The sequence below is a fragment of the Toxoplasma gondii genome, chromosome XII, assembly GCF_000006565.2.
Source record: "Toxoplasma gondii ME49 chromosome XII, whole genome shotgun sequence".
Lineage (NCBI taxonomy): Eukaryota > Apicomplexa > Conoidasida > Eucoccidiorida > Sarcocystidae > Toxoplasma > Toxoplasma gondii.
The window spans coordinates 1,970,667-1,983,791 of NC_031480.1; the positions used below are offsets into that span (position 1 = coordinate 1,970,667).

General features: G+C 48.6%; 3 protein-coding genes across 3 annotated transcripts; 1 reads left to right on the plus strand and 2 right to left on the minus strand.

The window, feature by feature from the left end:
• Positions 1–43: 43 nt before the first annotated feature.
• Positions 44–4,569, minus strand: TGME49_217650 (hypothetical protein; the record flags this gene model as incomplete). The annotated part of the gene is made up of 8 exons (XM_002371291.1): positions 44–556; positions 965–1,043; positions 1,308–1,473; positions 1,698–1,818; positions 2,437–2,511; positions 2,979–3,317; positions 3,832–3,950; positions 4,503–4,569. 8 exons carry the CDS (start codon positions 4,567–4,569, stop codon positions 44–46), a joined length of 1,479 nt encoding a protein of 492 aa, XP_002371332.1.
• A 2,087-nt stretch (positions 4,570–6,656) lies between these two features.
• Positions 6,657–9,435, plus strand: TGME49_217660 (Tctex-1 family protein). The gene is made up of 4 exons (XM_018779778.1): positions 6,657–7,440; positions 7,556–7,669; positions 7,975–8,052; positions 8,319–9,435. Exons 1-4 carry the CDS (start codon positions 7,299–7,301, stop codon positions 8,414–8,416), a joined length of 432 nt encoding a protein of 143 aa, XP_018634861.1. The 5' UTR covers positions 6,657–7,298; the 3' UTR covers positions 8,417–9,435.
• On the minus strand, positions 6,796–13,030 carry TGME49_217665 (hypothetical protein). Its single transcript, XM_018779779.1, has 3 exons — positions 11,514–13,030; positions 10,548–10,673; positions 6,796–10,184 (listed from the first exon to the last, which is right to left on the minus strand). The coding sequence occupies exons 1-3, from the start codon at positions 11,865–11,867 to the stop codon at positions 10,077–10,079; spliced, it is 588 nt and encodes a 195-aa protein (XP_018634862.1). The 5' UTR covers positions 11,868–13,030; the 3' UTR covers positions 6,796–10,076.
• Positions 13,031–13,125: the final 95 nt, after the last annotated feature.

The window sequence follows — 13,125 nt, forward strand, 5'->3', positions numbered from 1 at the left end:
CGTGTGCATACACGCTCTCGCTTCCAGAAAGTAAGAAACGACTCTATATTTTCACAGTTGGATTTCCTCTGGCAACGGGAGCAGTCGTGGTGAGATACGGCGCGGGGACGTTGGAAATGAAATCTGTGTCCTGAACCAGTTCAAAATCAAAAGCGTCGCTGTTGATCCCCAATTGTTTCAGCCTGCTTTGCATGGCTAAGACAGTATCATTGTAACTCTTTGCCACCCTCTGAAGCTCAGCACGCAAAGTCTCGATCTCGTCGTTCTTCTCACAGAAGCTCCGCCGGAGCAACTCTACAATGTGCATTGACGCTTCGGGACTCAGTTTCAAAGATGCAACCAACTGTTCCCTTTCACGGAACTTGTGTTCCAGAGACTTGAGCATTTGCCTGACTTTCTGTTCGTAGAGCATGATTTTTGCCTGCGTTCTCAGACTCGTGTCACTTTGTAAGTTCCGTAGCCGCCGGGTGTATTCCCCGATGTCACGTTCAAGCTTGTGCTTCTGCTGTTCCATCTGATGATTATGCTTTTTCGCTGCCTTCACCTTTTCCTCCAGCTGAGCAACAATTCACAGTCCCAGACCGCTCGCTGGTCATTCGCATGCCTTGCTTCTTATCGGTCACCTCCGTGATCCATCACCACTCCCCCATGAAGGCTTTACAGTGAATACAAACAGTAGTGACGTACTGCACAGCCGTCTCCAAGCATGCAACTCTGTTCGATTCAAGCTGAAAGTATTGCGTTCACCATACGCGTTATGGCCATACTCTTTAAGAAGAGGAACGGAGGGAGGGGGAGGGGAAAGCGGAGACCGTGTGCCATCGGCATCGCAAAGAGAAATCCGTACAGAGCAATTCAGTTGTAACTTCCTCTCGGTTAACCACACCACGCTTACGTTTCTGTTGTCAGTCTCGGTGCGAGCCAGCTCTACATATATATGTTTATGTATACATAAATATCCTACCTGCGTATCTCGCGCACGAATATTTTGCAACGCCATCTTGTCTTTGACGTAAAACCGCAGTTGTTGTTCTAGCTTTTCTCTAAAGAGATGAACACACGAAGACCCCGAGTGATGTCGACCACTAAGCATGGAAAAGCGTCGTCTGCACCCATGGTTGTTTCCACGTGCCTATGCTCTAAGCAGCCTCCGTCGCTTTTTTCTTTGCCAAATAATCGGACCTCCGGAACAGTAACTCTTTCTATGGCAATGCAGGCGAAGCCCCTAGGGCGTAACTGGAAACACTGATTCTATAAATACTGAAGAAAAAGCCGAATCAACACTGCAACAGCAAGGGTATCCTCACTTGAGTTGTTGCTGCTGGCGGAGAGGCTCTCTCAGCTGTAGGTTTTCTTGTTGGGTGTCTTGCATCTGTTTACGCGTGATCTTGGCTCGGGCCTTCATTTCGGCGATGTCTTTACGGAGCTCCTTGATGAGTTGCAAGTTATCGTGTGTAATATCATTGTAGTACGCTGCAGTACATATTAGTCGGGATTACAACACGGATTCGTAGTGAATCGGAAAACGAAGTACCACCGGGTACACCAAACAGAAATGTATACTTTTCAACAGTGTAGTCAAAGCCTTCCTTCTGGTTAGGATGGACAAGGAATAAATGACTTCGTGATAGAGATGCTTCCTTCCTTGCCAAAGCAAACTGTACCCTTAAACGTTCGACACAAGGACCTCTGTGTACCTTTGATCTGCTCAAAAGCGCTTCGGTGACCAGCCATTAACTCGTTGATGTGAAGATTCTTGCGCTCTTCCACCTCGTGAACCTCGACTTTTTCTCGTAGCTCAAGAGTTTGACGTGCTTCCTGCACAAGGGGTGTGAAAAGAACACCAGTCCTTTTCCAGAATTCTGGCCTTCCGTTATGAATTCATGGTCTTCGCCTTCATTCAAGACGTGCTCTACCGGCTGAAGGATGGCTCACAAACGGAGTCTGTGATTGTTCGGCGAAGCAAGTATACTGGATTCTCAGAAGATATAATGATAACTTCATACGCAAAATTGCATTTCCACAGGCAGTCAGAATTTATGCAGAAAGTCTCGTAATACGCGTTGTCACTTTTCTCAAATGTTCCGGTATAGATCACATGGCTTCTCGTAATGCGAGACCGTACTATTCGCCGTACTGCTTGTCGGCATTCCCTTTGTGTGTTGAGCAGTTAAGCGCAGAGCAGGACCTCGGTGCTTGGCGCATTTCGTTGATACCCAAGTTTCTACACCTTGTTCGAAGCAGCACTGAAAACTCTGCTGCGCGAAAAAAACTATGGATCTCATCACCAAAATATGCGGCGGTGCGACCTGTACCGTTTAAGGAATGCAGATCCGTCTCTTCATCCCCGTAGAGCATCACCTTCTGAGAAAATACAGTTGTGTCAATCGACATCCTTGCAATTAATACACGGAAATCTCGTGCAGCATGCCTTACCTCAAACTGCTGTTTGTATTTATTCTTCAATTCCTCAAATGAGCGCATGAATCTCTCACCGAGCTTGGTCAAGTGCTAGGAACGTACAGCAAGGGGGGCGAAATAAAATCGCAAGTGTACCAATAATATCACTTTTGAATCCCGGACACTCGGTTGAATGAATGCAGATTACCATCACCGAAGCAGTGTAAAAACAACGTAGAAAATCTCGGTAGTTCTCGGACAGGTGCTCCTGAGAATTTGGCTAACAAGCCGTTTCAGAAAATTGCAGGATAATCCCTGAGCATAAGCGTCTTTACCACTGAAAATGAGAGTGCGGACACTACTAAAACGAAGATTCCGTACAAGAAGGATTTTGGGGCTGCAGACACGAACTGGTCTGTTCTGCTCTTTGTTAGTTTTGCTCTCCCAATTCGGCAAAAATACCTCGGCAGGCCTCCAAGCGCCTTGTCGAGACAGTGCCTTCTACCCCCTGCAGCGCCTCTCCTCAAAAACTGTGTTTTCCTTGAAGAGCTGTAACGATGCCATGGCTTACCTCGTACCTGCTCAAAAGCGTTTTGCAGGTTGGCGACTTCCTGCTCCTGGTTTTTCCGTTGTTTTGCCGCGGCTGCCTCAAGTTCCCAAGTCGTTTTGTGGTGTTGGCTTAGCACCGTCTCGTCCATTAAGTCTTCTTCCATGACAGCCTCTTCCCCTTTAGTCTGAATGTCCTTCTTCACTAGCTTATGTGCATGCTCTAGGCTGTCAATTTTCTGCTCGTACGCAAGAATTTCTGCACGGTGTTGCCGAACAAGGTTCTCAACGCGGGCATCGTGCAGAAGCAATTTCCGGTCTAAATCTGAGCTCTTGTGATGACAGGCATCTCGAAAACGGCATATCATGTCCTGCGAGTGCACAAATTGCCACAGTGGTTTTTAGTGGTACCTGCCACATGAACTGTTCCTTTCAGAAGGTTAGCCGGTTTCCGTGTACCCAGTGGTTTCTGAAAACGCGGTATATTTGTTTCCCGGATCCGCTGTAGGGCGTTAATAGACAATGAGTCAAAGCCCCCTCGCAGCTTTACAGTTTGCAGAGAAGAAAGACGGAGTGTCCATTAGGTGGCGTGCCAGGATTCTCGTTGCCTCAGTGAAAGACTGAAGCTTTACGAACTTTTCAGAACTGTCCAATGGAACGCAGAATCCAATTAGCTTCGGTATCGCAGGAATGGTAAACGATTCGAACACGGTCAGCTTTTGTCACACATGTTACTCAGAGGATGTACAGGAAGTTCTGGGTCTTCGTTTGTCGGCAAGCGCAACTGCGTTACCGCATGAGCCTGGTCTTGGTTGAGGGCATAGAGGGTTTTGTGAAGTTGCAGCAGCGCTCTTTCGGGCATTCAAGAATACGATTTCTTTTTACCTTTTCGAGCTGCACATAGAGGCGATCGGATTTGCACTTCGCTAGGCGTTCTCGAGCTTGTTCAACTTCTTTCTGAAGACTTTCCAAAGAGATCCGCGACAGATCCTCCTTGGTCTCACCTGAGTACATGGCAGCAGTCTACAGTGTAGCACACCACGTGTGGTACACGCCCTCATACGTTGATACCTGTTCGGGGGTTCACAATTTTTCTCTCACGTAGAAGTTTCTTCTTTTTCTTCAGTGGACGTCGCCATGTAACAATGTGAGTTGTGACATGACGCATGATTCAATCGTTACTGAATTTCTAGTCCCCATCAAATGAACAGGGAGAGGACCCCTATTGTTTCAGTTCCAGACTGTCCCTGTACACAAAGACCCAGAAACTGGCGGTGAAGTGGCACTACAAAAAGAGGTCGACAGAGACAGGAATGCAGGGCAAAGGATACAGAGTACACCAGAGAGGTGGAAAGTGTGAGATTGAACAGCAGGAACAGAGGCAGACGGAAACGAGGAAAAAATTATTGATGGAATGCGATACTGCAACACGGAGACGTAGGAAACCGTTACGTGGTAGAATCGCCTCGGGACGCCGTGATCGAAATCTTGGATGCAGAGGGACTGGCGCCTGTTCGTTCCCGCGCTTTGCAAAGAAACTGTATTACACTACTCACCCGCTTTCTCCAGGTCCTGCTTCTTCCCTACACTCGCTTTAATCGGAGGCGGTTTCCGTGTGGACATCTTGTTCCACCCAGTTCTCGCAGAAACACATTTAAGGGCTCTCTCTCTCTACGGGGTGCCAAATCGCAGCCACGTTTTACTTTGTCTTGAGGCGCCACGAGGTGCTAGAAAACGGAAAGCACGGGGAGGTAAGGTAACTTCGTTAGTCGCTTTGTAGTTCCGCACAAGCGGCTGCTCGACCAGCATCGGTTGCTGAAAACGTCCATGCGCGTTAGAGAGGAAGCGTGATTAGTGAGAGCAACCTTTTACATCGACTCCTCTATTCTAACGTGCGAGGCAAAACACTTTTTGTCAGTGGGTAGGTCAGCCAGGCAGTTGCATGTGCCTTTGTCGCGTAGTACAACCAGACCATCGGCGTCCTGTGTCTCGTTTAAACAGACGGCACATTTTCGCGTGTCTAGAAGCCTTATCCAGTGCCTTCTTCCTCTGGAAACACGGTGATCGATACACGAACCTTAGTGCAGTTGGTGGCTGGCGCCAGCACGTTCAGAATGGCCGCGTCAAAGCTCATTCAGTGGGAGAAAGCAAGTAGAACATGTGGAGCAGAACTTTTCGTTCCTCGATAGCAGCTTGTGTTGTCGGCTGCCAGTGGGTGTTTCCCATTTTCGAGTTCCTAATGTGAAACGCAGTCCTGTTTGGCGAAACCTGGTAGCAAATTCAGCACGCTTAAGAATAGTTAGTCTCGCTCAAAGGTCAACGCCCTTCACTCGATTTACTTGCTGGGTAGCTGTGGAGATGGGTATAGAGGTACTTCTTCTCTTTCCAGGCCTTGAGTATGATCAGGTCTCTGGCGAAAGTAGTGAACTCCGCTGTGAACTTTGTATTTCAAGCAGGCGTCCAAACATATATCAATCGTGCATTCGACAACGCTGCAAGACCACGCTAGACTAGCATGCGAACCCTGCATGCCCCACGGAAACGCCCCTCGAGACTGAACTAATCAAGAGCAGTAGATGGTTTTTCTCCTTGCTGGACCGCAGATAGACCGCAGAGCAGTAATAGTTTTGCTGATTAATATAGATGCAAGAGTCATGCGAGAACATTCAACTGTTTCCAAACATCGTAGAGATATGAGTGCGCGGGACCAAACGGTCCGATGCTGACCCATTTATACATCAACATGTCGACGTGTCTTCCACCGTATCCTCCTGGAAGTACCCCATTTTTTCGTGTTGGTGTAATCGAGCATCGGTCAGAAAAACGCCATGAACTGCTTTGCTCTTTCATTCAATGACCCTCGAGTATTCTTTCGAAATTACATTGGGAAGATCAACATGGAAAACTCTACAGAACGATTCCGGTCTAAAAAGACTTTTCTGTAGTCTCGACTGGCCTCGTCATATTTGCTGTTTTCTGTTTCGGGCAAGCGCAAACAAGGTCAAAAGTGCCTTGTTGGCATGCCAACTTCAAATATGTCGCGCGATTCTTCTCAAGGCATCGAGAGCGTCTTTTATGTAGCCACACTAAAAGGAGCTTCGAAGCCATTGACAAGTCGGCCGCGGTTTTTGAGACCAGCAGCCAAGGTGCAAGAGTGGACCAGCAGCATCTGAACACAAGCAAATCTGCACTTTTTTGGGTACAACAGACTCGTTGTTCCATCTCGTTCTCGTTTGTGTGAACAAAACACGCTTTTCTTGTCGCTGGTCCTAAATGCTTGTTTCTGTTTTGATGCTAAGCTTGCCTGCACATTTCCCGTCCCAAAGTGTCGAGAGCGCCAGCTTTGTACATCGATTCCTGTATCTTTGCTATATGGACACATTATCCGTTCAGCCTTTGCTTTCTACGGGAAGGGCTATCCGGTGATGAATATTATTGCCAGTTTCATCTTCCCAACCCCATCAAGGCGTTAGCCATCTACCGCCCTATGACCTTCGCTGACCCTGTTTTTTCAGGAGGTGTTTCGTTCCATTTGTACACGATTAACTCCGGAGAACTGTGTAATATGTTGTCTAGATCCATACATTTTTCTTGTTGCCTAGTCTCGCATGGGAGTTCAGCCCTCTTACTGGGAACCTCGATCAGAATTATCGAAGACCAGTTTGCTCAGTGTCTCCAACCTTACTAGTACGAAAGGGAAACACAGCGCACGCAATTACTCTGCCGTCTACGCAGCCGAACCATCGAATCTCGGGACAGAGACAAGCCCCGAAAGTAGCCCATCATGGCAACTGCCGAGGGTCTCTCCAAAAAGGTGTGTAGATGCCCAAAAGTGCGTAATCCCTCAGCAGACAGTTTTCACGGGGCAAACGCGAATAGCCAAAACCTGTGGAAAATTAGTAATGTATCCGTGCGCAAGTTGTGCTTCATACCAGGCGTCTGGTCAGGCGTGCAGTAGTTTCTTGCATGTGCACTTCGACTCTCCCCATCTGTTCGTTTGCGGCCATTGGACGCAGGTGAAGTGGTCCGTCGAGGAAGTGGAGCGGGTTATTCTTGAGGTGATTGAAGGTCAGAGCGCGCGCACTCTTCTGAAGTTCTCCTCATTTCCCATGCCCGTTCGAAACTCCACTTCTCACCAAGCCGCACAGACTGCACTTGCCACCACGAAATCCCTTCACCTGAAACAGCCTTGTGACTACAGGACTGGTCGACCGGAGGATGAAGCACTTCATCTAGCTTTGTCGCTAACGAAATCCTTGCTTCGGCTCTGGAACAAGAAAACGTCAACCTTGAGAAAAACGCTTCGAAATGAGAGGCGTCCACCTTCTTAATAAGTGCAGCAGTCCAGTCAGATGTTTACGGTAGAAGGCCTGCATACCAGCGATCGAGGTGTCACCAAGTTTCGTTTTCTGATCGTGCCCCTGAACGCCATTCCTCCACTTTACTCTGAAGACAACCGACACAAAGAATGCATGGCCTTGAAGGACGTCCTCGGTAGAAAAATCTCGGGAAATTTGGGCAGACTTCACCCAAAGAGACACCCACCTAATGGCGTGCATCGGCGTGAAAACATATTCCTGTGTGTATGGACTTCGTGCTTTCTTTGTAGATCAGCTGCAAGATGTTGAGTATGATGAAGGCGTTGTCTCCCAGTGGGTGAACAACATCTGCGAGGAGTGCTCTCGGCGGCTTGTGGAGTTGAAGAAGCCGTTCAAGTACATTGGTTCGTCTTTCACAGAAAAAGTCAGGAAACGCCCTCGAGGCAGAACAACTTGCTTATCTGTCTCTCACAATCGGAGTCACATTCAGTATTGTAGCTGAATTTTGTGCAGGAGGTAAAAACTCCATCTTCTCTATTTGGTCTATCGTCTTCGGAGTTATTCGGTAGTGATCGAGGTTGGGCATTATTCCCTACTGAAGAGTAAGCAGGTCCCCGCCAAACAAGGATGCCCTTCTGAGATGTATAGCAAAAGGGAAGCTGTTCTCGCATTTCATGGTTTCTCTCTGTCTTCACTCTTCGGTATCCAGTGCAAACGGCGATCCTCCAACGAACGGGCGCAGGTCTCCACGCTGGCTCCTCGTGTTTCTGGGAACCTACCGACGACGGTGAGTCTCTCGAGCATTCCGTCATAGCGTCAAGTGGGGAACAGCGGCCGAGACACAGACGTCACCCAAAACGTCTTTTTGCCAAGGCGTCCGACCTTCAGGACACTTGGGAGGTAGCATGTGTGTCCACTCAAGATACGGCACAGAGGACCTGCACGTTTCGCGTCTCTGCCTCTATACGGGATGGTTTTCTGCGGGCATTCAACTCGGTTGGTGTCTCACGTCTCTCTTTCCCCATTTTTTGTCCACTCTTCGCGCTAATTCAGGCGCCGTCGTCTGTCTCTGGCCAAGAGAGAGGCTGCAGAATCAAGACAAGAAAGGCGGTGTCCAGGCATGTGTGATTGTCTACGTCATCAGTCTATAACAAGCGGAGTTGATTCTCATGGAAGGCATGTTTACATCCTGGACAGACAGAGACGATTAAAGTATGGTCAATCAATCACAAGTTCCCAGTTTCTTCTCTTGATTCCACTTCGTACAGAGTTGAGAAGCACGGTTTTCTCGAAAAATGCTTCTGTCTCCTCGCTTGTTCTTTCACTCTCCTGTGCTGCTCCACCGTGGTTATGCCTCGTCGCTATCGAGGTATAAGACGGCCTTACTTGCCAGAACCCCTCCCATGGGAACAGTCGAGTTTACGTGTTGTCTTTATCCCTGTCTGGACATCGACGAGATCTGAGGAAAAACGCTGAGAGCGAGCCTTTCCGGAACCCATTTCGGGCAGAGGTTCCACAAAAAACGTTTTCCTGCCTTTTAAGGAACGCCGCAACCGCGAGGGTTGGGAAGAACATTCGAGGCGCTTTCAATCCACTGAAGGGTCAGAACAACTGATGGCTCTTATTTGTTGCTTTCATCGCAGCTTTTCATGTCACAAGGTGAATCGGTCATGGTCAGCCTTTCTCGCGAGTCCACTTGCTCTGATGTCTGCCATCGCGCTACCCTTCTGTCCTTGCAGAACCCAACAACGAACCTATCAATGTGATCGGTGTCTCCTGTCTTCGAGCATTTCGTGTTTCTAATGCTTGGAGTTCACTCGCATCGTTCTGCCTCCTGCTGGTGCCCGTTAAGCTGCTGCACGTAAGAGGGCTTGGGACTTGTGTTAAGACATACACGAACCAGAATTCCATGTCCGTGCAAAAAAACTGGGAACCGAAAAGAAGTCTTTCCATCACTCGCCTTGTCTGAAAAAGCAACGCACTTCATTTGATCTGCCGTCTACTGTTCGTGAAACTGTTATAGATGCATCGCATGGAAAGTGTTTCCCCTTGCCTCCCCGTTGCTCCGATTCCAAAAAGAAGTTCACAAGTAGTTCTTCCCCATCAACCTGAAGGGGTCAAGCCGCAAGATGCCGGTATTCCATTCCCGTTCTCCCTTTGTGCATGCGCCTACACGAGGATCTTCCACGCCCCGTGTACAAGCGAGTGAAGAGTTTAGATTGAGTGTCCAGTTTGAAAATGGGTTTGGTTCAGATGCGGACTACGATCCGTTGATGGAAGCCTTATTCGTGATTGCAGAGAAGAATTTTTGTAACACTTTAGTGCATTAGTAAAAGCCAATTGCAAACAGGAAAACCTTCAAGATCGAAGTCACAAGTCCTACTCGTAAACCATTTTCTCCCGACGAAAAGCTACACGCTTCACCTGCATCTCAAGTTGGCAGACATCGTTCCATCTTTCTGCCAGATATCACGTCTGCAACGTGGCTGATGTAGACCAACCGTGATGTCACAGGATGTTGAATTCCAACCCTTTTAGCTGCCTTCAGCAGTCGAGCACCTTTTAAAACACTCCTTCCCCTTTGATGCACACCATCGTCAAGTAACGTGGCATCAAGTAAGGCAGACAACAACCTTGGACCTTTTCCGTGTTCTCTTTGTTCTGCGCTGCCAGCGGACAACACGATGCAAAGAAGAGCCCTAGAGCTCTATAATCGATAGAACCGACCACGAGGCAAGTGAAGATAAGCAAAAAAGGTGGCCTTCTCGAAAGTGAACACCTCCCGCACTGAAAAACAGCGATAGCGGGGTTTCAGGCACCGCACTCCGTCACCTTTTCCATGTTTGCTTCTTGTTCTTTCGGAGGCGCTTGAAGAGAAACGTGAAGCACGACATCCGTTCGTCTTGTCTCGCCTCCAGTCTGCAGAGAAACACGGAAGCATGCGCTCGCAGAATTCGCAAGTTTCGTGACACGCATCCAGCAGAACGCATGTCCATCGTGAGAAGCGTGAATGCAGGAACACAAGACCGGCAGTGCACTGACACACTACAAGAGGCAGGGACCACGAATGACAGCAAGTCAACGAATCAGGCAGAGTGTTCGAAGCAGTTTCGATACAAACGAGAGTTCCCCAAATATCCGCCGGAGACAACAACGCTCAATGGACACAACGCGGCAGCTACAAAAGGCACAGCGGAACTCGCAAAGTGCAACGAGAAATTCCAAGAAATGAGTCCCCATGCGGACACACGGAACGCTTAGAAAGGACAATTTGGAGCTTACGTCAAAGTCGGAAAAGAAGGAGTTCTGCACGAGATCAGGAACTTTCCTCTTTAGAATCTCAGCGATCGACACAACCTTGTCCATCCCGCCCCCGCCAACTCGCCCACACAATTCCACGTAGCCGTTCTGAAAAGATAGCACCCCAAAGAAAAATGTGTCAGACACACCGACTCTCGACTCGTGAGAGCTCAACTTTCAGAGCCAGATGTCAGCCGAATCCAGCACAGAACAACGCAAAGACAGACTCGCAAAACTGAATTCACACTTACAAACACACACACACATACGGGTTCACAACTTTCAAAGGGAGATGCTTCGAAACGCAGTCACGTACAAATATCTATTCATGCACTCTCATCTGCCGACATCGGTCAATTTCTACATCTGTTTCCATCTGTCTGTCGATTCTGTATCTATACATTCCATCTCTACTATATCCCTATATCAATAAAACTTTTAGCCTTTTTTTATCTATCTGTCTGTCTATCGATCCATCTATACCCATCTATTTAATCTGTCTACAAATATCTATCTATTGATCTACACGTATCTGTCTGTCGATGTCATCTATTGTACACCTGGTCTATCTACTCTATCTAAATCGATATTTATCTGTTTGTGTCTAACTGTCCACACATGCAAAAATGTCTACCTCAATGCGAGCGTCCCTGACTGAGTACACCTTGTGCATGCATTGGCAAGTTATGTGAATGCTGGAAGCGGATTCGTTTCACTTGTGAAGAAGAGAAGAAAGCGCATGGCCGACTTGGATTCTCTAAGTTCTTAACGTTTCCTTCCTTTCTTTGTGGAGAACATTTGGCTGCTTTGCTCGGATCTGAGACCAGCGTTAAAGTGATCTTTCGAAGCAAAAGACTTGTTTCTTCGAAAGACAAGTGACCAGACGATGTCGTGGCTGCCCGTCGTCGACAAGAAACAGCTCTCTTCTTCTTTCCAGTGGTCGCTTACCTGCTCCAGAGCCGCAAGGGCTTGTTCGACGGCTTTCTGCATGCGTGCTGCGCCTTTTATCTCCAGGCATCCGCCTCCTTTCGTCACTGGGTGGCTTGCGTTGTCTTTTCGACCCCTTTCTCCCCGACGTACTCCTCCATTTCCTCCCCTCTCGCCGCTCCTCTCCACTACCTTCTTCTGTGTTCCGCATTCACCTTTCCCCTGTTGCTTCGGCATCGTGGAAAATACGCTTCTGTCTCGGCTGTCCAAAACCCTATCGCCGGAGGTGTCTGTACACTCCGTGTCGCCTGCTGCTGGCGTCGCCTGAAGACGGCGCAACGACCTGGGGCTCTGCACACCGCTCTCTGCCTCCATCTCTCCACTGTCTGTCGTCCTGTTGTTCTACCTCTTTGTCTCTCTATCTGCTGCTCTCTGTCTTGCTATGATATCTTCAACCCTCGAGAATCGCAACAGAACTCCGCGCGCATGGAGCATCAGTCAAGACACAACTGAAGCTAAACTCCCTCTTGTACATTATAAGAGGGGATTTCTAGGCCTAGCTCCCACAGGCAACCACAATACGAGGACCATGCATGCAAAACCGACCAGGAAGCAACCGGAGACAGAGCAGCGTCTTTAGAAGCCGTCACGGAAGCACAGAGGACCACGAAACGACGCAGAAACAGTCCCTTTCAAAGGAGCAGGAAAGCGGACAGCGCAAGACTCAGAGTTCAGCCAGCTGAAAGCATGCATTGGAACAGCCACAGAGGGTTTCAGGCAGAACAGAAAAGTTTTTGAGACGTTGGATGTTTACGTTGAAGTACAAGCCACGGCAGCAAGATAATCGGAGAGGTAGGCCCGTTAACGGAAGTCAACGTAGCTTCACTGGTTCCATTTTCGCAGGGCGATTTTTGTGTTCACCTAGTCAGCACGATCTGGCGAGAAAAAAAACGGACCTTTCTTCGAGTTTTATGTCGATGTGACTGCTGAGGAACTCGCCACGAGATACGAGGTACAAACACGAGGCAGAAGGGCTGTCCAGGGTGTGTGAAAGTGGAGAGTTAGCTCTACAGAGATGCAAAAAAAAACGATGATCACAAAAACTTTGATACTATGAGGTTTTCCTGCTTGAATTTCTTCATCAATCCGACACTTTTTTTGAACTCGCCAGTATGTCCGTGCATGCATGCAAGCGGCGAAACGACATGCGCCGTCTCGCGTGTGAACTGTTAGCTGTTTTTCTGTCTCGACACATGCTGGTCTTCTCTTCGTTATGGTCGAGTTCCACCTGAAAATGGAAAGAAGTCGCGAACCAGGAAGAAGACAGTCCCTCCTTGAAACAGTCGCTCTGTCAGCTCTCGCGTGCTTCGGGTGTCGGTACACCCTGGAGTGCCTCGTTCCCGGCCGCGAAGACTTTTTGCCTCGCTGAAATTCCAAATCTTTGGTGCTTCTCTCCTTTGCCAGTCGTCTTCTCTGGGACCGTCGCGTCGAATCTCTCTTTTCTGCAGTGTTCTGTCTTTCCTGTGTCGTCTGCCCGACCAGTGAAGAAGGGAAGGTGACAACCGGGAAGAAGCTGCAGCAGGCAGGAGCTGGATGCGCCGGAGGCAGCAGAAGGAACAAGACGAGTTCGGGT